The 26,003-nt window shown below is 39.5% G+C and overlaps 1 protein-coding gene across 3 annotated transcripts; it reads left to right on the forward strand.

Annotated features, from left to right (window-relative positions):
* Positions 1-559: 559 nt before the first annotated feature.
* On the forward strand, positions 560-25,142 carry YPEL1 (yippee like 1). Of its 3 annotated transcripts, XM_068911411.1 has the most exons (6): positions 2,380-2,821; positions 4,297-4,401; positions 5,430-5,712; positions 17,073-17,116; positions 18,589-18,697; positions 20,738-25,142. In XM_068911411.1, the coding sequence occupies exons 3-6, from the start codon at positions 5,596-5,598 to the stop codon at positions 20,825-20,827; spliced, it is 360 nt and encodes a 119-aa protein (XP_068767512.1). In that variant the 5' UTR covers positions 2,380-2,821; positions 4,297-4,401; positions 5,430-5,595; the 3' UTR covers positions 20,828-25,142. The 3 variants fall into 3 exon arrangements, with proteins under 3 accessions (XP_068767511.1, XP_068767512.1, XP_009665046.1); XM_068911410.1 differs by lacking the exons at positions 2,380-2,821; positions 4,297-4,401 and adding an exon at positions 560-1,038; XM_009666751.2 differs by lacking the exon at positions 2,380-2,821 and having other exon boundaries at positions 4,117-4,401.
* Positions 25,143-26,003: the final 861 nt, after the last annotated feature.

The following is a 26,003-nucleotide window of genomic DNA, read 5'->3' on the forward strand; positions in this document are numbered from 1 at the left end:
CAATCTTACATTGCTTCCTACACCACTTTCACTTTAAAACCACTCTGAAAGTACCCTGGGCTGAAACCGTAACTAAACCCCCTCGGCTGCTTTGGCCGGAGAGTTTACCTCCCGTACGTTTTATCCCCCCTCCGCCGCCCCCGTGCGGGTTTTCTTCGTTGAGAGCCGGCTCCACGGCGGCAGCCCCCGCCGCCCGGCTGCCCCTCGCCCTCCCAGCGGGCGGGCGCCGCTTCCCGCCTCGCCGCTCTGAGGGCGGATGCGTCGCGCGCCCGAGGTGCGGGGGGGTGTGGGGGGGGAGGGGACTGCACGCGCCTGAGGCCGCGCGCCCGCTCCCCGCGCAACCGTCCACCAAGGGCGGTTGGAAGGGTGGGGGGGCGGAAGAGGAGGGGGAGGAAACAAAGGCGGCGCGCGCGCTCCGCCCCCGCGCTCCTCCTTCACAAAGGCAGGGGGCGGGGCGGCGAACGGCGCGCCCTCGGCAACGGCCGCCGCTCCTTCGCCCGTCCCTTAGGGGCGGGGCGAGGGGAGGCGGGGCGGGCGCCAGGGCGCGCGCGCGCGCGGTGATTGGCTGCCGCCGACGCTGGGAGCAGGTTTAACGGCCGCCGCAGCCAGCGAGCCCGAGGAAAACAAAACAAAGGCGGCGGTGGCGGGCGCGGAGCGGCAGGATGCCTCGGCCGCCTCTCGGCCCTGAGCGGGGGAGAAACGCGCCCAGCCCCCGCTTATGACTCGTGGTCGTCTGGCTGCAGCCGCCACTGAAAAGGCATTTTCGAAGCGAAGAAAACCGCCCCCCCTTTATTTTTTTTCCCCCGTTGAACGCGAACACGCACGCACCCGGGGCCGGTCCCGGCCTGAGGATGAGGGGCTGGTGCTGCTAGCGCCCTCCCCGAGCACCGTCCTCCGTGAGCCGGCGGCCGCGTGGAGATATATATTTTTTGCCCCCCCTTCCCCCCCCCCCGACCCTTGCCCCCTGAGGGAGAGGGGCCTGGGGGTGCGCTACTGCACGGAGTCCGGGCTGAGGAGCGGAGCCGGCGCAGCGCAGCGGTGAGTCCTCGGTGCGCGTAGGGAGCCGGCCCTTCTCCCTCTTTGGTGGGTTTTTTTTTGGGGGGGGGGGGGGACAGGTGATGGGGGGAAGTAGGGAGGAATGGTGATCCGGTGGGAGCCCCCTGTCGCACCCCCCAGCCGGCGGGGTGCCGCGAAGGCAACTTTGCTGGCGGGAGGAGGGCTCGGGCTCTATTTATAGCGCCTGGAAATGACGGCAGCGCTGCCGGCTTGCTTGTAGCCTCCTTATTACAGGGCGGATTGTGATGGTTTACATAATTGGGGGGGGGGGAACAAGGCTGAGCTCAGCTCGACGGAGACCGATGGGTTCCCCCTTCTTCCTCCCTCTGGCGGCCGGGCCCCCTTCCCCCGGGGCGCCTGTGTGGGGGCCCGAGGGGTGCTGTGGCGGCTCCTTGCCTGGATTTCGCCGGGCACGGAGCGAGGGAGCTGGAAGAGTTAGTAGTCTGGGTCTGTGCGGCCGCGCACGGCTCTTCTCCGCCGGCGGTTTGGTGAAAACAAACCGCCGTCCTGCAGATACGGTTTGTTGCAAGTGGGAGAGGAAAGGCACGGCGTCACCGCCGTTGCGCCTTTGTGCCCTGGCGCACGGGAGGAGCGCTTCAAGAGACGTGCGCTGAACAGCGCGCCCCTTCCCAGCGAGGAGACCAACATCGGCCTTTGCCCGCAACTTTCTCTTTGCATTTCGGTTGCTGTTAATTTCTAGATCTGCTATCTAAAATGCAAATGACGCTCCAGTATGCTCGGCTCACAATTAGAATAACTTTGTTAAACTATGACTTGATTACTTCAGGAAAATCCTATTAAGGGTGTGTGTATAGGCTTTACCTAGCTTTCTGGAGCTAGGTGAAGACTCTTGCAGCTTAGCTTGTGTGAGCTGTTTTGAGCCAGGGAGCACGAGGGAGGCTGTGTGTTTGGCTTGCTCGTTTTGTTTTCCCCTCTGTCAGCTGGTGTGATTCGTGCGGTGAAAACCCCCTTGTAGACCAGGGAGTTGCTCTTCTGGCAGGTGCTCACTACCCAATCCGTTCAACGGAACGAGTGATGCGAGCTTGCTTACCTGTACTAACAGCTCCGACTTGCCTGTCTGTTGCTGAAGGGCTGGGGAAAGTCACGGTTGGTCTCCGCGCGGCGTGGCGCGGCCTCGCCGCAGGGGGGGGTGAGGCGGAGCGAGGCGCGGGCTGCGCGGGCGCGGGCCGCCCGCACCTGCCCGCCACGCTCCCCGCGCTGTTTGTTTACACATCCGGGAGCCGCGCGGGCCGGCCCCTGCCGCGCCATTGGCTGCGCCCCGCCGCCCCGCCCCGTGACGTCATGCCGCGGGGAGGTGCCGGCGGGCTGGAAGGCGCTCGGGCGTTGGGGCGAGCTGCGAGCCCCCCGCCGCAACCCGCCGCCGTGTAGCTGTTCGGAAAGGGCCTTCGGCTTCTGCTTCCCTCTTAATATGTTCGGACACGCAGTCTCCGAAGACCTAGGAAAGCTGCTTGCTGATCCTGAAGTTGTTTTTTTTCCTCAGTTCGGTAGTTCCCTAATTGGAAGTGGGAATACTTCTACGTGAGGTGTTTTAAAAACAAATGAGTTCTCTTGAAGTCGGTCTGTTTTAGAGCTGTGTTGTGTGTGGGGGGGGGGGGAAACCACACGTAATATGTAGTGCTTATGACATGGTTTTAAAACCAATGCAAGAAAGCTGAAATGCTTTGTTCAGGTCTCTTCTCATGGCTCTGCAAGTCTACAGTGAATGCTGTTAATACTTCCAAAATTTCATGTTTCTTCTAGACTAGTAAGTACAAATATGTTATCCAGATATTTGGATGCTAGTCTAGAAATGGCTAGACAGCAAGTTGTATGCTTGTTTTCACACTTAATCATACAGTTTCTTTTGAGTTCCCTAAGATCTTCAGGAAAACTAGCTGTGATTTCTATGACTAAAGCACAAACTATACTATTGTCCAAGTATAAATAGTTGCCTCAGATCTTGCAAGATACCCTGCTTTCCATGGAATCCTGAACAGGAACTAAAACTGCTACTGCTCAAGACTGTCAGACAGAAGTGAAATTGGATTTGCTCAGCATTACTAGAGCTCTGGTTACAAGTTTAAAGTGTTTCGTGTTTTGAGGCTTGCCTTTTAACATCATAAAGAAACAAGTTATGTGTGTTTTGTTCATTACAGTGTATACCAAACACTTAGAATCACCCTCTTCTTGAACAAAGGAAAAGCAAATATAGTTTTGTCAAGAGCTGTGGAAGATTTTGCTGTAACTCCTGTAGTTGAAGGAGTCAATATATCAAGTCTGTAGAAGACCAGTTTGACCTTAAAAATACAAATTAAAAAGGATTTATCAGAATGGCTTGAAGAATGTTTTCCTCTTGCATTTAACTTACCAGAGTTTCACAAACTGCTCTCTTGTCTCAGTCAGAGTTATAAAGGGTCTAATCCAAAGTCAAAACCTCTTTATTCATTGTGTTTTTCACTTTGAAACCCTGATTTTTTTTGTTTCAACTTGTGTGATGTTTCTAAATTTAGCTGAAATCTGGACAATGAGGTTTGTATTGGACCCAGAACTTTAAAACCTAAACAGGGTCTATATTGATTTCTAACATAAGTGTTCAAGCAGTGCATTTAAAGGGGACTCTCATGTTTAACTTCCAGGACTGAGCTTCTTGTGCATTCTGTCTCCTGCCTTCACAATATCTTCACAAAATCTTTAAATGTAACTTAATATCTAGCTGTTGTACAAAAGCAAGCTGCTTCTCCCAAACACTGCAATCACTCTTCCCTTTGCACTTATTATAGTACTTAAATGTCTTGAGGCAATAACAGAAGTATAATAAATATGTTTATGTTACTATATTGATCATAAAGTTTTGCTGTCCATGCTAACTAGGTTAATATTTCAACCATATTAATGCTTGAAAGCCCAGTCACTTGACTTGTAAATATGTGCTATGGGAGGCTACTTATTCCCCTTGCCACTTCATTTTTGGATTGCATACGTTCTGCCCATGTCTTATGTGGCTCATCACTTCCTTTACAATTCTCTTTAAGAAACTCTTGTAGGAGGCTCTTCAATAATTTGAGTCTTTTCCTCCTGCTGTTACGATAAGCTGGAGATTCAAAAACCCATTTTGAAATTTGATGCATTTGTCCCTTGCATTAGGCATGCCATGCAGTTAACTCTCTTGTAGCAATAAGAGACAAGTAATACAAAGAACAGATAATGAAAGCCACATAATTTAAAAATTATTCTTTCTAGGAAAGAGCAAAAGAAGCCTTGAGAAAGTGAACTGCTGCACTTTATACAGTTTACAACTGTGGTAGCTGTTTTGTCTGCTCACTTTAATAGCTGGATCGGGATGCTGTAAGTTCTTTATATTGGCACTCATTTCAGTGCTTGTGCTATTGACCTACTGTATCAGTCAGCTGATAGCTGATGACACAAGTGACTGTGCAGTTTTCATGTTTGGATTGCTCATTAGCTTGGTGCATGTAGCATGGTAACTGGTGACCTTTATTCATACTAAGTATCTACTGATCTGTTACTGAGTATCTATAATTTTCAGGCAAACTTCAAAAGGTTGGTTTTCCAACACAGCTGGAAAGTGTGGCTGTTTTTGTTTGTGCATGTAGTGTCTCTTAAAGGCCCTCTGAGGGTTAAGAATGCAATTGTGTATTCTTTGTGTAGGATTTAGTTTTTATCACCTGACTCTGATTTCAGTAGCATCCCTTAAGACTATTTTGGTAGAGTGAAGTACCACCTAATTAGCTCTGATCAGGACACTGGTCAAAAGGTCTTTGTTTAAAGGTGTAGCTCTACTGAGCTTAAAACAGGGGGGAGGAAGATACCCTGATCTTTGAATTGGGTAGCAACATCTTACTTGGTATTTGACTTAAAGCCAAATGTGATATAGCAAGATCTTTTGCTGAAAACTGAGGTGTAAATATCTATTATGTTGGTCATAGTGTTTCCCAAGGTGCCTTGTTGCTTGCCATATTGGAACTGACCAGTGGAATTTCAAAGAAAACTAACTTTCTCTGATGCCCTGCCTTTCTGCTGTAACTGCTAAGCAATTCTCTTTAGTGTAGCGCTTGGTGCATGGGTATCTTAAGGAGTGTACATGGTACCTTGTAGAATGTTTGTTTCATGGGGAGTTGTTTATCTCCTTCATTAGAAATGTGCTTGAGTTGAATCCACTAATGGAGGAACAGAACTGCTTGTTTCTGTGTGGAAACAACTTGATCCAAGAAGCTTCATGGCAAGGTGACTATAGTATAGCCAGACAACTATGCTCTAAGTAACACTTCATTTTGCATTTAAAACACTCGAATAACAAGTTAATCCTGGCTTTGCTGTAAAGCTGCTAACTGTTCTGCTCTGTTCACCTACAGGTTGTGACTGTTTCTCTTCTGTCGCCTGTGTGGAAAGTGCCACACACACTCCAGAACAACGACGGCTTTTGCTTGCATTTTCCAGTGTTTCTTTTGTCAGCGTGTTCAGCAAAGTTGTAATTCTTCAAGTGCCAGCCCTGAGCTGAGTGAGGAGCCAGCAGCAGAGATGGTAAAAATGACAAAATCAAAAACGTTCCAGGCTTACCTGCCGAACTGTCATCGAACCTACAGCTGTATCCACTGCAGAGCCCATCTAGCCAATCATGATGAATTGATCTCCAAGGCAAGTGGCTTGTTTAGAGACCTCATGAGTTACGATAACAATTTCAGTTAGAAAATTGTATGAGTGCTTCCAGTAGATAAGGATTGCAAATCTGATGAATATTTCACAAAGTATCTTCTCGCAGTTCATTCTTGGGTCATAGATGTTGTGTACTGAGGACTGAATGTGTTCTGGAAACTTTTGAATGAGCCGTATAAAGGCTGATCTAACATATTTCATACTCACAGCCTGAATCTACTGCCAGGTAGGTACTATGTGAGAGATACTATATCGGAAGTCTGCTGACAGAAACTGTCTGAAGAAAATATGGAGCTTAAGGTGAGGAAATCATTCTGGTCATGGTTATTCCAGGTAAAGATTACTCTTGATGTTCTTTGACTGAAGGTCACAAAACTATTACTAAAACATCCCACTGAAATTATGAAGTCTGTCAAGGTGTTCTTTGAAAACCAGTATACAGCAAAAGTAAATGATTGGCATGAGAGATTCAGAATAGCTGGACTGTCTGAACTTACTTAGAGGATGTGTGGATCCTTTGCACAGGCTAGGCCTGTCCTTCTTTCCTGTTGTTGCAAGAAACCAAAACTTGATGTATGAAATATGTAAGAAAACTTGAAGCTTGGGATAAATACTTGACGGACTGGTTCATTCTTTGTTTCAAAATAAATTCTTGATGAATTTGCTCTTAGTGACATCCCAGAGAAAACACTCAGCCATTTCTCAACCTTATCTCAGAAAATGCTTTCACTAAATTTATTTTGCTGAATAAAAATGTTAGAGCTAAACCCTTTCTATAACTGCCTTTATTGCTGCTTGCTCCTGCTTCCTTGTGTCTTCAGCAGCAATACTGAGGTAGTGCTGCTCTTGAATGCTGAAGAGAGAGCGAGAAAGCTGCTGCTTCTGAGTTCAGGTTTTCTTGGGCGAGGAGAAAGCATAGCAGCTCACTTGTTTCTGGACAACCCTCTGGAAGATAATGTGCTTCCCCTCCCTGCTTCATACAGTTTTTCTTGTTGCTAACCTTTCTGATCTTTATTTAGTTCTTCAGGCATCTTTTGGTCACCAGTTTTGCTCTTTGAGTCAGTTTGTGGCTATATTACTTGTAGGGATCATCTTACAGCTTGCTTATTCTTTCTTCTGTTCTCCCTTTGCTCCCTTCCCCCTAATCAATTCCTTCCTTCATCTTTGCATATGTATGAGATACTCTTACTGCATGGAATAGGAGATTAACTCATTAAATGCGAAACTTCACATCATTTTATGTATGTAGCCAGTTAAGATATTAAAAAGTCTTCCCTCTTATTTGTATTAAACGAAAAAAGCTTGTCACTCACTTTATAGTGACTGTTTGTATTTCTTAATTTCACCAAAAACAAGAGAAGCTTTAAGATAGTATATGTGAATACATTTGAATTTCATTTATTTTCATCTTGATCTAAAAATATCAATATTAGGGATGACCTTTCTGGCAACATTTGATTCTAAGTTACAGGGAATATCTTCATTATTCACTACATGTTTGGGGCTTAAAACTAGTGGGAGGAGTTATGTTTTGCCTGAACTTTAGGTTGTAGGAATTGATACTGCATACAGGAAGAATGCAAGAAATTTTGCTAACTGTTTCTTAAAGGTTGTATAAATTTATCAAGAAAATAAAATCTATACACATACTAAATATACAACTCTCAGTTGACTTGGACTTCATATGCTGTACAGCTAAACTGCTACAGTTCCTGCATGGGCCAGCACGCTCCAAGGTCTTGGGAGTCTTGGTCAGATGTGTCTTTTGAATATGCCTTTAAAGTGAATTATATGTTCATATTATGACCTCAAAATTAAAAATAACTTCAAATGAATTAAAGATTTTTCAATTGGGAAACTGCAGAGCACATGAAGAACTCTTAAATATTTATGTTTACTAGACATATTTTTCAATCTGTGAGTGGTTTGTATACTATTGGGAGAGGTTTTGGATGTTTCTGCCTTAATCTGGGCTCCAATGATTTCTGTTGAGGAAAGCAAGATAGGAGTGTTTCTGTGTTTGCAGGTTGACCATATGCTTATTTGACAGCTGGTCACGGTTCTGTGAACTTAGATTTGTTCGCCTCTTTCTATTGTCTAGATCTGTGTGAGATTGAAAAGCACACTTAAATGTGAGTTGTATCTTTTTGTATGTTTGTAAAATTAAAATTGCTTATCCATTGTACTTCTCTTTGGAACATAGGCTTTAAAAAAACCACCTTTAAACTTTGTGTATTCCTACATTGGAGAAGTTCTTTTGATGGAGGCAATTGCAAATCAATAGTTAGGTAAAGCTGGATCGTAAGATTAACAACAAAGACTGCTTTTCCTGGTGGGGGAAGGTGGGAGAAAATAAGCGTTCATTTAACTTAAATTGAAATACTTGTTAACCTAGGAATTAAAAGCTTTGGTAGTATCCTAGACAACCTGCATGGGTAGAAATTATTGTTAGAATTCCAAGAGGACTAACAAATGAACACGACTCAGAACTATCTTTTCCTGTGAACCTTTTTCCCCGAAGTTCTCTAATACAGTACCCTTTTGAAGTGTGTATTCCACTAAGTGCTTTTATTAATGCACATCATGTTATAAGGTAGCAGTGAAGGTAAGTTAGTAAGGTAGATATGTTATACTAACTAGCTCTGAAATTGAGTTACAATAAATAACTACCCAGCTGCAGCAAAAATACTTGAAACCGTTCAAAGCATAGCAAGTTGATTGTATATGATCTAAAATTCTTCAAAACCAATGCTTTTAAATCCTCCATCTGGTTTGTCTTGGTATTATTGGGGTATGCAAGTGTCATGTGCTGCTCGTTTTCTATACTGTGCTGCATATTTCCTGTGCTGTCTTGGATTTATTGATGGAGCAGAGAATCAGACTGCTCAATTTAATTTCTCCTCCCTGTCCCCACAGTTGGGGCTAAACTTAAGTGTCTGCCAGAGTTTCACTTTTATTAAATATAATTTTTGGCTACAGATTCTTTGTTTGTTTTCAACTGCCAGCTATAGAATTCCACTCCAAAACCCCAAGCTCTACAAATATTCTTCAGCAGAAACAAGGCAAACAGTATTTGATACTTAGCTGAACTGTAGCTTTTTTGTTTAGTTTGTTTTGTTTGTTTCCCAGATGCATAGTGTCTGTGGCTTTCTTTTTCTGCCTGGCTGGAAAAAGCTGAAATACACTGTCAATCCTCAAATTAAAGCAGCTGCAAATAGCTTTCTAATGCACTTTCAGGCATAAGCACTGATGTTTAACTTCAAAGTGAAAAGATAAGTTATGCAATGAAATGGGTGGTGTTTCTCTTAGATGTTGGTCTGTCATAGAAAAGCAAAAAGTGGTACGTTCTTCTGTCGGTCTCCCCTTTGATTCTGGACTTCAGTCTACTAGACTTCAATATAGGTTGCAACTCTTCTGCTTTTGAAAACTGTTGCTGCCAACTGTCTGGCAAGAATGGCAAGTGTACATGAATCACACTTTCATTTTACTTCTATTCTTTGTGAACAGCATGATATCTTTCTTGCCTTAAAATTAGTCATGAAGCTGCTCTTTCTCTTCCTCTACCTGTAAATTTTCTTGTGACCTTGCTGATAATAAAATGGCAACCAAGAATCTTGGAAGTGGCTTAGAAATAAGAACCTAGTCTGCTAAGGCATTATAAAATGTGGTGCCAGCACAAGTGAAGTCACTTTCATCCATAGGTCGAGGGTTTTTTTTGCAACAATGAAAGGACTGAACACGCTGCATATGGGTGGGTTGAAACCCACTTGAATGCTAATGATCATTAGAGAATGTTAACTAGTTATTTCCTCTCTAACCCTGGGTATTTTCTATGTCTGGGAGCCCTTCAGAAGGGGGAGGAATGGTAGAAAGGCTGTCTAGGAATAGGAGTCCTGAACCAGGAGGTGGTCAACAACAGACTTACACAAAGAGTCCATGCAGTTAAACATGTATATAAACAGTTGTCAGTAATAACGTGTGCCTTCTTGGGAAAACACTGGTTTAAAGGATTATGTAATAATAGAATAACAATGTAGATGACTGTTTAATTGAAATAAGTGGAATGTTGAGGTGATATTTAAATACCCACTAAAAACTAGTGAGTTATGACTTGTGTTAACAGACTTAAGTGCTGGATCATTTGCTTTTTTAGCAAAGGCTTTGAAGCAAATGTTAACGTTAAGTTCTTTCCTTGCATGATTATTGCAAGGAACACAGGGGGATTCTGAAGAGTAGGGAAGAACCTGCAGCTTTCTCCTTTTAAAGAAGCAAATATTTTTGTTCTAGAATCATTATCTTACTATGAGTACATGTACAGAGGGGAAAAAATGACCAGTTTCTATCAGAAAATAACCACAGGCCATAAAGAACAAGGCAAAAAGTTGATGCCATAGGAGGCATTCCTTGGATTTTAAATGTTCAAATAGCACAAAACAGACTATGCAGTACACTTTTTAAAGTAAAAAATATGAACTGTCATATGTGTTTTGGTAGCTCAAACTTGAGAACTTCTACAAGGCTATTGGAAGTTTCAGAGAGGTTACCACTTACGTGACTTGTACAAAATGGTGTATATATGCGGCTTTTAAAGCAATTCTAAAACAAGTGTTATGAAAAGCTTTGGTTTGAAAAAGCTTTAGTCTGATTTGGTCATAAATGGTAGAGAATGTGCAATGATAATTAGCAGTAATTTTATGCAAGGCAAAGTGTTGCTTTAAGAGCATAGGTTCTAACTCACTTCTGAGTGAGTAAGCAGTCACACAACTAACTCGCTGTCTTTGGCTTTCCATCTAGCTGTAGTCCTGGTCTGTCTAATTTCAGTAGTAGATTAAATCAATCTACTGTTTAACCCACTGTACTGAATTAACTAGTAATGGATGTGAAAGCTCAAGCTAGTTTTTCTGAACTGGCTCATTTAAATCTTGGAATATAAGAATCTTTCATTCTTTTTGAAATCATTAGAACTCTTAAGTGAAAGAATGTCAGTGGCTTGTACAAGCTGATTTACAATAATTGTGCAGAAGTTCAGGCAAGATCCAATAAGTTACAAATATCTAATAGAAACCTGATAACCTAATGGATATATTGCAATAGATAATGCTCTTACTGTAGGTGGATCTGCTTGAAAGACTACTGAATTGTCTTACAGTGCTCCTTAATGCTAGGGATGGAAGGAAATCTGGATTATGTATAGACATCTGTGTAAACACTGTCACTTTCCTGTCTCATGCATTGCAAAGCCTATCTGAGCAGAGGAAAAAGGCATAGGTAAGCCATAGGCAAGACTAGGAGTGTAAATAATTTCAGGAACAAGTTCTGCTGCAGGGTATGTGTAACTGTTGTTGACTTCACTGGGAAATCCTTGCACTTTATGGATAAAAGAGCAATCTTGGTGATTAAGTTTAATTCTCCAAGGCATTTAGTACACTTGTTCTTATTGTTGATGAGAAGAAAAAGTCTTTGGCTTGAGTAGATGCCAAAACAATTTTAGCCTTATTTAGCAAGTCTGTTTTTGTTGTCTGCTGCTGTTTAACTGATGAGTTCAAGTGTTTTTCATGAGTTTGTCTCTAAATGTGCTGTTCTTAGCTTGATCCAATATAATCTGTAATTTTTATGATATAAATAATAATTGGAAAGATGGTTGGACCTGTTATGTGCTTGAAGGCCATTTTAGTCCCCTCCTGGAAAACTTGAAAATGGTTCTAATTTCATAAATGTGATAATTTTCTATTCTAAAAAGCTGTTAGTTTTTGGGTTGTGTGTTTTTGTTGTTCTCTTCTGTTGGGGGAAGATTATTTCTCTTCCAAAAACTAGAATCTTTGGAAAGCATCCAGTAAGAGATTTGAGAGCCTAAAGGAGCTGGAGAGTGAAAGGGAAGGTTCTGCTCTGAGTGTTGTGACATAATTATTTCTGAAATGCATTCAAGATGCTGTATAGCTTAAGATAACTTCTCCTGCCTGACAAAGTCTTCACTTCTGGAAATATCATTTGTCAAACCTGCGAACATGCAGTTCTAGGATTAATTTTTTAAGGTTGCCCTCTACATTTGAATATTATGGCTCCTTTTATTAAAATCAGTAGAAAAATGAATGAAAACATGTTCTTAAACATTTGTTTTCTGATATTGATTTGTCTTGGAATCATCTAGGACTTGCCTAACAAGCAGCTGAACAACATTATCTCTAGTTCCCTTCTATATAAAGGAGTTGGATCTAGTGGGCTTGCAAAAGATCTCGAGAGAAATAACAGATGGCATAAATCTTAATTTTTTTGATTAAACTCAATGTAAGCAACAGTCAGTGAAATTTATTTTCTGAATTTATTTTGCTGATCTTGAAGTGCCGAGATCTCTTTACTATCTCTAATGCATTTTATTCAGAAGATAATTTCAGACATCAGAGCGCTTGGATATATTCCTGATTTAACTGTAAGATATTGCCCCTAAGAATACTGTTGTCTGAAAGTATTACTGAGTCCTATTTCTTTGAATTGCATATTTGTTCAGAATACTAAGTCAAGTTGATACATCTTAATTTGTAAAGGAAATTCTAGGAAACAAAAAGGAGACTCTCATTGTTCTTTAAAATTATTTCTCAGCATAATGAATAGCTTGCAAGTTGTGCTTGAATATGGTGCTGTTAGTGCTATCCTGACTTGTAATAATGCCTGTCATACCTTTAATACAGGCTAAGCTGGCAGCTTTTCTAGACCTTTTCTGTGGAGCATGGTCTGTAGTCGCGTTTCCTAATCTCTAGTGCATCACATCTAGGGGGAATAATTAATGACATAAGCTTTTTAGTATGTTTCCTTCTCCTACCTGTGCCATTAGGTATGTCTTAAGGCAGTACATATGCGTTCTGCTTAATTGACACTTTCTCCTTGGTTAAAGCTAATCATGGTATTACAGGAAATGACCATGTAACTTGAGCATAGTTCATATCTAATTCCGCAGGTATAGCCTACTGTTTAAGTGAAACATTTAAACCTCTTTACTATAAAATATATCAAATAGTTCTGTTGGAGGACTTTAAAAGATCAAATAATACCAAACTACTATTACTGTGGACCTCAGTATAGTTCCTGAGCACACTTGAATTATTTTGTCTACACCATCAGACGTGTTAGAGGCTTTTAAATGTGCTGGATTGAGAAGAGCTTACGGATCTTTGTAGACCTGCTGACTGTAGAACTGGATGGTTAAAGATGTGGATTTTCTAGGGAAAAGTTTACTCATAAACCAATATTGAGGACCAAAGGCAGTCTTAAAGGATGTTTGTTCTAATTAAGGGTATTTTAGCTGGCAGATGGCTTACTTTCTAAGTGAAAATCCTAATTGCTGTGAGTCATAATTGATGACCCTTGGTTACCCTTCCCTCTATCTTCTCATGCCTCTAGTGGATTAAATACATATTGAGGACACAACAGTTTTAATAGTATGCTATGTCTTAATTATAATGGCTTATGTGTAGTGCTTTCAGTCTTGGAAGTGCTGAACAAATCTTACTAATTAAAAGTTTGCATTTGCATAGGTATACTTATCCTGTGAATGTACAGTTTCTCTTTGAGACTGGTTTTGAACAATTATGGCTCTTAGTTCTTGGCACTGCCACTTAAAATGCTTCAATTTTCCTTGAGAAGTTGACATGCAAGGAGTTGAACCTGTCAGCCTCTTAAGACTCTTATCAGTGTAACTGAATCATATGGCACAGAGTGAGAAACTTTGACAGTAAAAACAAATGTTCACTATCAAATGTTCATTCAGTAATACAAAATACTCTGCTTATAATTGAGTTCCAAGCTTAGCAAGCAGTTCCAAGTGCCAAAGTGAGTCGTGTTCTGTCTACTTCTGCTCATGGGATGCATGAGGAAACAGAACTGTGATGGTTGATCTTTCTTATACCTGTTAGTTGATGGAACCCTGCCTGTTAATCAGTGTTCTGTGGTCAAAAATATGCATATGTGACAGATGTATATCTTTTTGTGTTGTTTAAATATGATTTTCAGAGGAAAAAAATCTCTTCATGTGAACAAGAAACTGACTGCCAAGTACTGAGAAAAGAAATTCATAAGAAAAATCAAAAGGTCCAGGAATATAGACTGATATCTTTACAGGGCTTTTAATTCAATCAGCATACAGAAGTTCTGCATGATGGATTGCAGACCACTGAATACTCTAATGCCACACAGATGTTGTGATTTGACAGTGACTTTAAAGGAAGACTGAGCTAAGTAGACCAAAGTTCTGTATCCCAGAACACAGTAATGCAGGCTGTCAGATTGCTGTCAGGTTATCTGAGTGATGTAAATGTGGAGGAGCTAAGTCCTCCCAGCTGGACAAAGAAACAATTGTTCTATGGCATGTAAGTATACCCTGTAAACCTGTATATATGTGAGGGACGCTACCAAATGAACCATCTAGACTCTACACACAGGAAGCTAGAGAAGGTAGTAGAGTTCTTTGGGTTGGGGCATTTACAAATAGATTTTTCTAAAACCACTGTCACAAGGGAAGGCTGTTGCTGTTTCTCCCCTCCCTGCCCCACATATTAGTCCCATAACTTTCTAACTTTCTGGATAATCTCTGTGCTATGGCCATGGAAAAAGGCAAATGCAGTCCTAGGGATCATCAGAGGATGTATTAGGGTACTAGTGATGCTATGGTCAGTCTTGTAAGACTTCATATGGAATATTGAGTACATTTTCATTTTCAAGAGAGAAGCTTACACTGGAACTGCTTATAATGTGATTGTGTAAGACTGGACAAAAAATCAACTTGTATGCCATTGATATGTGTAACTGCATGCAAAGAGAGGAACTAGTTACTCTGCTGTGAGATGAAGCATGTGGTTAATAGAGTGAATTTCTTGGCCCATCTTTAATTTGTGAATCATAATTTGCAAAGTGAAGTTTTTAGAATAAGGTGAAAGTCTGCAACTTTTCAACATAAGAATTTTTACAGTAACTTAAAAATAATGTTCAGTGATAAACATGTAGTTGTCTGTCAGTTTGTGTCTATCACAAAAATCTCCAGGTGAAATGCTATTAGGCAACCAATGCTTTGGAAGATTTTTCTCAGTATACATACATGGCACTAAGAAATCTAGCCTTTCATGAATAAAAGGACCTTAAGTGTTTCCTCTGTGCTTTTTGGGGGGGGAGGGGAGGGAGGACAACTGCAGTTGTCTAAATTCATTTGAAGCTGATTCAAGCTGGGAACTTAATTGTTAATGTTTGAGAGCATGCATGAACAGTTCTTGTCTTCATCTTTACTAAGTGTTCTCTGTTTCTGTATTGACTACGAGACGTGGACTCTAATCTAGAAAGCACTGCTTATTCTGTAGAAACTACAGACTACTTTCTGTACCACTCTGCTACTGTTGTGATGTGTTTTTATGTGTATCAGGAGAATTGAATTAGTGGATTTTTTTCAGGTAGGTTGAGGGAAAGTATAAGGATTACATCCTGGCATGGTGGTTAAGACTGTACTCAACTGGATCTCTCCTTTCAGGGTCAACAGTAGCCCAAGTCTTAGCTTTCACTGTACTGCGTAGCTTATCCTTTTCCTTGCTTTGTGGAAAAATAAGACTTGTAATGTAGGATAATGGAGAATATACCTTTTCTTTCATCTCTGCTGTAGATGGGGGGAAATATATTCTGTGAGTAAAATTTAGTAATTCTTAAATGGTTGATAAAATGAAATGGTAATACTGCAAGCTGTTAAGCAGAGCTCATCTTAAGATGAGATTTTATGACCAGCTAAAGGCTGCAGGCAACTAGTCTGCCACTGGTGCTGCTTACAGTTGTCTAGAGTCATGATTTTCTTTTGACAGTCTTTGCAGTAGTATAATCTTGTTAGTACTGAACAAAGTGTTAATTTGTTTCCCTTTGACAGTCTTTTTTGCAAACTGTGTTCTAATTAAGTAGATATGACAGTTATATTGATGTTACGTTGCTAATCATTAGACTGGGAAAACATCTATTTTGATGCCAAGTGACTTTAGATTATATAACTCCAAATATATGTCAGAAAGGATCCTTTGTGGGAGGGTACTTCTTCCTCAGGTTCCATGCCTAATGTTACTAAAACCATTCAAAAATATTGAAGGTGAGATTTTTTTTTTTTCCAAAAACATTTAATGCTGGTCTAATGTATATTTCAAAAAAATTGATCTTTGAGTTAGAACTTCAGGGGTTCTTAAAACAATTGCACTTTCTCTTCAGCATGGGGAAAATGATTCTTGTTCTTTGAAACTAGGTTAGCTTGGGGAGGCTGAAATAACAAAGTTTAGAGGTCTTTGTGGGTACAGTACTGCAGAGAGATAGAAGAAAAGGTCCATTTAAACGTGATCTGGTTTGAATGGCAGATAATGGCCATGTCGAAATTAGCAAGTACCTTGATACAGAAGGAACAAATCAATAGATCAAAGCAGCGGTGTTACATGCGTTTTGAGTGTTTTACCTAGGCCTGGATCTAGTCTGCCCACAAATGTGGCCAGTGTGTTTGTGGCTCAGGACTGTCTGAAGGACTAGTCACAGGTTGAGGCCCCCGAGTCTTCATTAGCATTTGTCGTTGCTAGCGTGCATGGTAGAAAAGCTTCTGGTTTAGTTCAGTTCAGAAGGAACGGAGTTTTAGTTCACATGCGCTAAAACCGCTCTGCAGACCAAAGTGACCGAAGCTGTAAGTAGGGTTGATTAGGGCTTTTGCATCAAAACTGTGATACTGCTCTGAACTAGAACATGAGTGTAGATGCAGCCAACGAAGTTGAAGAGTCATCTTTGTCCGTAATTTTGCAAGAGCATGAGAGATTTGAAAACACCTGGTTGTGCTTAGGCACTTGATGGTAGCAATCATTTTATTAAAATCAACTTGTTTTGTTTATAAATTGATCAGAAAGGGTCTCTGAATAGAGTTCCATTTTTATGCTCAATCTAGAATGTGCTGCCCTTCCCTCAAATTATATTTGAATTCCATTGCGTTCTTTGGGGTGCAGGGGGAGAAGAAAAGTTAAACTCCTTTTGAGCTGATTTTAGGAGCAGATTATTTTAATTAGTGTGAAAGGTGTTCTAGGAAAATGAGAGCTGATAGCTTTGAGAAGGGTAGGGAAAAATGTTTTGTTTTGTATTATGGTTGTCAGCTATTTTGAACAAGAATATTTAACCACTTAAAACAGTTGCTAAAATACAACATGGGTAAAACTGATGCTGATGAGGCCTTCCTATAAATAATACATAGTAACTTTAAACTTCCAGTAGTTCAACCGAAATGTTATTTGTGTTAAGTTTATATGCTTAATAACATACCCTTCTGGAACTTTTTTTAACAAATGCACTCTTTCATGCAGTCCTTCCAGGGAAGCCAGGGACGAGCCTACCTCTTTAATTCTGTGTAAGTACCTCTTTAATTCTGTATGAATATGTTATTACAGTTAAGCATGCTGCCTACAGAGTGTAATTTTTTGTGTGCTCCGCAAGTGGAAAACAGTAGGAATTAGCAACTGCGATTTTCCTTGCTCTTTTAAACTATGTTTTTAATAGCTATTGCTGGTGAGTAAAAAGCCACTGAGTTGATTTTAAATGCCCTAGACACATAAGTTTGTCTTGTATATTAAGCAATTCTATTAACAGCCGAAGGTTTGGAGGAGGATGTTAATGTAAAATTCCTTTTGTGTATGTAAGGATAACTATCTTGGGCAGGAGTTGCCATTCTGATATATTCTAGAAGTCCAAGTGCATTGCATGACTAAATCTGCTGTAGACAACTCTGCTATAGTCTAAAGGAGAATTTTTCAGTGTGATAGTCAGATACATTTACAGGCTAATGTTCCATTACAATTAGTATGTCTTAAATGACCTTGACTATTGCAAACCTACTAGAGGCAAAAGGTCTTTATGATCTAATCAAGCCTAATATTTGCAGTTTTAGGCATGTGCTGTGCAAGGCTTTCTTTGAATTTGCTGTGGATGTATTTTAAGTTTCTAATATGTAGAATTGCATTTTTGTCTTTATTTTAAACCTGTTTATTTTGTTACAGTATTTGGAAAAAAATGCAGTTAAGTGACTTGGTCTATAATAGACCAGGATAATGGAACTAGAACGGTAAAGGATTTGATTGCAAATTCTTGAAGTTCCTTTTATATGGAGTTGCTCAGTGGAGACTTGGGACTTCTAGTACAGTTGTAGTACTAAGAATCTAGTACTACAACAGCAAAAATAGCATTACACAAGAACAAAGTTTTGCCATCTGCAAACTTTGTTTAGTCTTGTCTGATCTTTCCTGTATAGACTCTTAGTCAGGAAAAAATATTTTGATGGAATATTTCATGGGGTAGCTTATTTTTTATATTTGCTGTTTGTTCATCATAGCATTGTCTGCTGATTTGTAGCAAAGAAATATTTATGAGGCTTTTTCCTTGCTGCTATTTTGAAGTTGGTTCTAATTTAAGTTCCTGGTGCTGATTTACTGGTACAGGCTTCTATTCTGGAGGTCACAAATTGTTTTTGAAGAAAAGCCTGAAACTGAAGAGGTATTCAATTATTGCTTAGTGTTCTGTTCTCTGAAAGCTTAAATACTTAACATGTCCTGCTTGATGGGAGTAAGCTTCCCTAACAGAGCAACGTAGACCAATCACTTGAAAAATGAAAGTTGCCAATCAAACTTCTTGTCCTTTAGGTCAGTGTAAGAGTAGAAGTTATTTTTAAGTGTTGAATAAGATAGGCAGATGTATGTGTCTTATTTATGTATGTATATACTTTTTTTAACTAACCTTTTGTCCTCTAAAAGAAAGGTGGGTGGCAGATTAACCACAGGAAAATGCTTTCTTTTTTTTTAAATGTAGAATAATTTCTCTTTTTTGCAGGGTAAATGTGGGCTGTGGTCCAGCAGAGGAGAGAGTCCTTCTGACAGGTTTACATGCTGTAGCAGATATCTATTGTGAAAACTGTAAAACCACTCTTGGATGGAAATATGTAAGCAATATACCTAAGCTTTGATAAGTGTTGAGTAGGCTAGGTGTTACTGGTACTTTAGCTGATGTTGGGTCTAGTGCTTTTCCATCTATTGGACAATAAGTAGTATAGTTTTGCTTCCATTAAATCTGGAATGCTGTAGCAGATGTATATGGAGGATAGTAAAGCTAGCATGAGTTATGTATGCTTTTACAGCTATCTAATACTACTTCTCTAGTACCTTTTTGGAATGTTACCAGCCACATACACTGAACTGGATGGGAAAAGTTGTCTGAATAGGTTTTAATTTTCTTGATTTTGGAAGTTGATTCATAGACCAGAAATGCAAATTATGATAAATGGTACTGAGCGCTTTTTCCCTGTTTACAACTAATATGAATTTGGTTCTGTGGTTTGAAAAGTTGTCTCTACCACTCTTGCAAGTTTGAGACTTTGAAGTGTTAGATTCTGGATGTTGTGCGCATAATTTTCACTGGTTCAGTACAGTTTCAGATCTTCTAGAAAGAAGTGGGCCTAATGCATTCCCTCTGAATTATAGAGGACAGCTTCCAAAGTTTCTCTCATTTCCCTTATTTTTGGGAGTAAGGAAACTGAGCACTGTGTTTCCCGTCCTTTGATTAAAAAACAGTGATAGAACATGGAAAGATCTAAAGCAAGATGTGCTATACAGTGGATTTGCTGACTGTGGTTATGAGAAACTTACTCCTCCTCTTCCTCTCTTTCCTTCTCCGTACCCCGATCCTGCATAATAAAGACAGGATGTTAACTAGAATGTTTACTGTTCTGATAGTAAAAGCCTTCGTTAGTGCAATAGCGAAACACTTCAAAGAAAGTGAAGGATCAAAGTTTCAAGTGTGGTGTTTTTTTCCTGTTTACCTCTATATATAAAGAGGTTAAATAGGCTGTACTATTTTATTTTCAATACAAAAGGCAATACATTTTCTAGGCTGTTTTGTCTCTAGCAAAACCCTGAATTATTAAGTACAGCATAGGAGACAGCATGAAAAATTTTCTCTCTGCTTAGTGCCCTGAGAGCATGCATTGGTTTGACATCATTGGGACCTCGTGTAGAACAGGGTGCCAACAGCTAGAAAAGAGCTGCTATTCTTACCTCTCCCTTCGGGACTTGCTGACCCGTTTCTTGTGGGTATATGGCTTGGTATGAGATTACCATGGATTTATCTATTAAGATGTCAGAGGAACTGTACTTCTTTAGACAGATCTCTGAAAGAAATTGTAAAGCAGCCTAAGGAAGTTTCTCATTCACTCAGTCAGGTACAGGTTGTAAGATAGGTGTTCTTTGTCAAGTCACAGAATGGAAGAAACTATGTAGTCATTTTGAGGCTTCAAGATAATCAATCATCAGCCCTACAAGCCCATGCAAGATTGGCTTAGTGTTTTTAATCTGGCTATGTTGTGAAATCTATACTTTTAGTAACAGTGGAAGGATGGAAGGAGGATGAAGATACTCAGTATTTTGGTTGTTGCTTGCTAATAATTCGCATCCTAGTGACTTTAGGATGTACAGTTAAGATCTGTTGAGAAATAATTACAGAAGAAGGATGAGGAAATACAGCCCAAGTCAGAATTTCTCTAGGGAAGATTTGCCTCAGCGAATCTATATTTCATAGTATATAAACAGACTGATGCATAGACCTTGAATCTGAAGAAAAGTACCAAGTAAATTGTTGTTTTCCAGAGAAGTGTGACTCTCACTTGAATTATCCTAAGTATGTTCTTGGATGCTCTAAAGACTGCCTGGAGTAGTTATAAAAAAAAATATTTAGGTGAATCATACTTAATTATATCATGATGCATATAATTTTTGTATTTGATATTGTGGACTGTGTGTAATACAAAAGACAAATCATATATCCAGAAAGCTTGCTTCATGCAGGAAGGAGGAAAATAAACACAACTCCAACAGCTTCACAAAATGTAGGCGCCAGTGTATCTAGCTTTTGTTTTTAATGCAAGTTTGATATTTAAAATACTTAGCTTGTCAAAATTAATTTCAATATCTTTTTTCCTTCTTTCTAGGAACATGCTTTTGAGAGCAGTCAGAAATACAAAGAAGGAAAATTTATCATTGAACTTGCCCACATGATAAAAGACAATGGCTGGGAGTGAATCATAACGTTTTTCCTTCAGTTTGGACAATATTCTGTGGGACGTGCTTTATAAAGACTAACGCAAAGTAAAAGAAGATCTTGGCTAAAGTGGCCCTGAGAATATCACTGAACTCTGAAACCTCACAAATGAGTAGTGTAGTGTAAGTGGCTATTTCAGGCCATGTTTGCCTTTTCTCCTTGTGTAAGTTCCCTCTTTTTGTATGTGTATTATTGTGTGAACGGTTGTTTTGGAACTTTTTGGATGACCTTTTTCTAAACTCTCTCAAACTCTAGAGAAACAGTTCACTAATAGAAAACAGATTTTTCCAGTTAGCGTCTATCTCTGACCTATGCCTTTAATGCTACCTTTTGCTGTGCATGCTTCTTGCCTAAACACCTACACTCCAATCCTGTAGAAGTTCTATATCTGAGCAGTCCTAACGAATGTATGGGATGGGGTGCTTTTTTTATATGTAGCAATTTCTGATGTATTTGGCAGTGAAAGGGATGCAGTATTGTAATTATTAATTTCTGTTTTAAATTTGAGTGTACCACAACCTGTGTACATCTTGTAGGCGAGTTGGTTAAAGGTACAGTGCTCACTTTAAAAACATGTCAATTGCACTGACTGAAATTAGCAGATCTTAACTTTTCTGTTAGGAAGGGATATGCTAATGGCTTGGTATCTTAATGAAATATCTTAGAAGGATTTTAAATCAATAATGCTGTAGAATACGTTCAGTTAAGACCAAAACATTACTTAAGGAGTTTGCTGGATAAGGAAGGAATCTATAAAAATACAGCTTGCAAGATCAAATGGCATGAAACTATATGCATCTTCTATTTTGGATAAAAAAAATTAGTCAGTGTATTTTAAAAAAAGTTTTGGTACTGTACTGTACCTTTGCCAGTAACAGGGACTTGTGCATCGGTAAAGTTTTATGGCTGGTTCCATGTAGCTATATAGCCCTAATGCGCTGGACAAAGAGGTTGATATAAAAAAAAAACTTGTGTTCTGCTTTTGCTACATTTGAACAAAAATGATTATTTTTGTGAGAAATGGCCAGAGCCTATGAGATGAAAATTAATATATTATCTTTAAAAAAGAGGGGTAATAAGGCAGGGAAGTTTGATTCATTTTTTTCCCATAAAATAGAAAAGCAAGATTTTTTTTAAATGTGAGGGAGGGGAAAGGGGTTTCTTGGTTTGCTGGCTAAATCACCCCCAAGTACCTTTTTATAACAAATTTATATAAAACTCCCCTTCTCTCTTGTTCTCCCACTGTTTAACTGGAATGACTAAGGAGAGAAACTTTTAGAAAGTGTATGCACAATATTAACTGTTGGTAGCTGTGTATGCATGTTCTCAGCAACTTTGGAAGAAGTGCTCTGTGTAAGTTTAACTTTATTTTCAAATTAAACGGTCTATGAAGACCTTTTGTATTTAAATCCTTGTAATGCTTGAGGAAAACCTTTAACACTACGTAAGTACTATAACCGAATGATATGGAAGCCTTGCAATAAAAAATCCTTTTCCTTCAGTAACAATTCTGATATGGCGCCTGTGGAGCTTAGTCATGGGTGCCGTTGCTGCTGCTGTTCTGGTTATGGGAATCTCCAGTAGGCTTTCTGAACTCTACTGCACTTTAGAAATTTTGTCATGTTAAAAATTATGCCAATGGGTAGGGGCAATACAGATTTTTAAAACCAGCTTTCCAGTATCTTTGTGGAGAGGGAGGGAGGGAGTTCTGCAGTGTGTAAGCATTCATCTATGATGCAGGCTGGCTAAACTGCATTCAAGATGTTGTCATGATCTATGCCTATGAAATGTTAAAATTAAAGAAGTAGTTAAAGCTATTGGGTTTCAGTCCAAAGACCTGATGTGGTACAGTAGTGTCCAGTTTAGATTTTGTGGCTTATATGTTACTACTTTAAGCCTGATCTTATCTGTAAGCATAAAGTCTCCTTTTTAACAATGTCACTGATGCAAGATGGGCTTTGGTGTTGCCTGCCTCTTGATCTTTTCTGACCTGGAATCCTTGGGATTTTATTTTCCTCTGTAGTAATGTGTGTTGCCAACAAGGAAAGCGCTAACACTACTATCAGCGCAAAGTTTGGCTTCAAAGTCCACTTGTAATGTTAATACTTATGAACAGGCTTATATGAAGTTTGTGCATCTTTGGGCTTTTGTTTCCTGGCTACAGGCTTATTGAAGCAGTACACTGGACTGAAGACAAAATAGCTGCTTTTCAATAGAGTTGGAATTAATTAAAATATGTAAAATATTAAAGATTTTTCTCTAAAAAGTTGTGGTTTTGGCTATCTTGTTAGGGAGTTAATGCTGTCTGTAACAGTCTGATTCTTACTTAGAAATTCAACCTCTTTTTTCAGTGCATTATTTATATTTCAAACTGGACATTTTCACCAAAACCTTAATTAACTTTGATGCCAAAGGTTGGGACTTCATCAAGTGCTTAGCATGTAGAACTTCAGACTACTGGCATAAGGAGTTAATGATCTATATGTGATATTAATGGCTTTTAAGAGAATGAAATAAAGCAATATTCTCATTGGTCTTTTAAGAGTGGAAGCTTAGAAGGAGTAAAGAGTAGAACTAATACAGAATTGCTATTACATGCTACCATGTAACAATTCTTTAAGCTCATTCTATTGAGGGAATGTGTGAATTTTTTTCCTGTGTCGCTTAGCAGCATCAATAAATTATTTTCTCCCTTTGTGAAGATTTGGAGAATTCTTGTTATTGGTTTTGGTGAAAGTAGAATCCAGATAGTAATGGCTGCTGGCTGATGCGAGGAGGTCAGTCTGGTCACTGAACCCTCCAGCAGTCATTTGAAAGAAACTTACTTGAAGAAAATTTTACTAAAGCATTTTCCCTCTAACCAATTTTTGTAATATATTAAAGATTATATTTAAAGTTTGTATGTGTTTGCTCTGGGCAAGTTTACTTCCCCTCCTACTTGAGCACTTTTGTTACTTGTACTGGTTATTTTTATTGTTGGTCTTAACAATTATTTTGTATTTTGTTTTTTTTACAAACTGTAACAAAAAGCTTTTGTGAACCTTTGTTTCTTGCTGGCTCTTTCTTGGACCAAATGAACTGACTATGAGCTGGCTTAGAAATGTTCATTGGGATGCATAGGAATTTGCTAGCAAAAATGTATGTGTATTGAAAGATTTTTTTTTTCCTCTGAACCTCTAAAGCTGTTCCTGTTCTGAAGTAATTAAACATTAATTGATGTGACTTTTGTAATCTGACATTTTCTCTTTGGGTCCAAAATAGTGTCTGTAACACTACAGACACTACTACTGTTCCAGAACTGAGTGTGCCTCCAAAACACTAGAATTATTTCTCTGGCTGATCACTCTAAGCACCTTTTTAACTAATGAAAGGCAGTGCTGCCATCTACAAAAATCCTGTTAAGTTGCAAAACTTACTATGAAATAGCTGCAGAAAATAGGGAGGAATTGACACATCAACCTAACCTCAGTAACTTTATCTGCCAATAAAGAGGGCCAGCATATGAATTTCCTTGTTCACTGAGAGGTATACAATGATAAACTATATTAACAAAGTCTGTTATAATTCGGTCTTAATGTCCCACTAACAAGGACTAGTTTAATTGCCAATCTGAGTGGTGTGCCTTGCATGCCTGCAGTTTTTAGCAATATATAGGAGAAGGGAAATTAGATTGATTTGAATTAAAATTTGGTCTCAGAAGTGCTGACAAACAGTCATCAGGATGTCCATAACCAGATGGTCATCCATATTTATTGGTATGTCAAGTTACTGAGTTAATACTACATACTGTGTTTGGACTCATGCTTCCCTCCAAATAATGCTTTTAAAGAGGTTTTTCTGCATGCTTATCTCGGCAGTCTCGACTGCAACAGCAGTTCTACCTGAACTAGGATACCTAGAGAGTCACAAACCAAATTCTAACACCTCCATTCTTTGATAATGGAGATGAATGGAAGAAGCTGTCAAATTGTTGGTAAACTTTTTGAATGCTTTATTGTACTTCATTTAGCACTCATGTAAGTCAAACAGCAGTATGAACAGCAAAAGGAACAGATGTTTCAGAGGTTTCTTTCAAAAGGACTGTTACAAATGGTTTAAGGCCTAAAGCATGAGTCATAAACAGCAATTGAGTTGTGCCTCATTGTTTCTTAAATTCTTTACAATGCTTTCTTTTACAGGTGACATGGCTGTGTTGCTGTTTTGTCCTAGCAATACTGTACATCATTTGTTGTTTCACTATATTGTATCTACTTGAGGTATCACAATAAAAGCTTTTAATTGTTTTGTTGAGTTTACTTATCTTTGTGCTGTCTTTTCATGCCAATTTAAATTTATTTTCCTGCCTATTTTCTCTCATAAGGTCAGAGAGAAAAGCCAGTGCTCTTAGTTGCTCCTGGAAACTTCTGTATGTGGGCTGAATTTGACTTCATGTGTGATTTTTTTCAGAATGTTGCTAAGCATTTTGTTTGTACTAATCTCCTAAAATACATGTAGTTAAAATGAGTTCTACTTTATAGAGCTCTTTCCCATTTTGAGCTATTTGATAAAACTTCAGCAAATAAAGTGCTTTTAAAGAGGCAGTCTGTACACACCCTAAAAATAACTCACAGATAATATTGGGAAGTGTGAGCATGTTTTCTGTTGGATTATTCTGGTCATTCTGAGAGCACAGCAGTGGTCTGTTATTTCTGCTTTGGTTAGGAGGAACTCTTGTGGTTCCTCTAATCAGACCAACAGTCTTTTCACATGTCAGGGGAATCATGACCCCACTCTCTCAGTAACACAGATCTGGTGAAAGGTAGTCTTCCCCATTCAAGAGCTCAAATCATAGTAGAATTGGTATTGAATAAAACTGAGTCAATCCATGTAGCTGAAAGAAGTCTGCTGCATTCCTAATTATGAAGGACCCACCAACATAAGTACCAACTTTCTTGCCCTAAAAGTCATGCTGGTACATCACCTGCTGTCTGTAGCTATGGCATCAATGTTCTTGCCAAAGTGCATTGTATCAGCCTGTCTACATAGGCTGTCGATCCATTGCAAAAGCAATCACGTTGGTCAAACATGGTCTGCCCTTGTTAAAAGGTGTAGATAGTTCCTGGTTATCTTTCTGTCCTTTCATGTGTTTTGAAATGGGTCTAAGAGGGGGGGCTGTG

The sequence above is a fragment of the Struthio camelus genome, chromosome 17, assembly GCF_040807025.1.
Source record: "Struthio camelus isolate bStrCam1 chromosome 17, bStrCam1.hap1, whole genome shotgun sequence".
Lineage (NCBI taxonomy): Eukaryota > Metazoa > Chordata > Aves > Struthioniformes > Struthionidae > Struthio > Struthio camelus.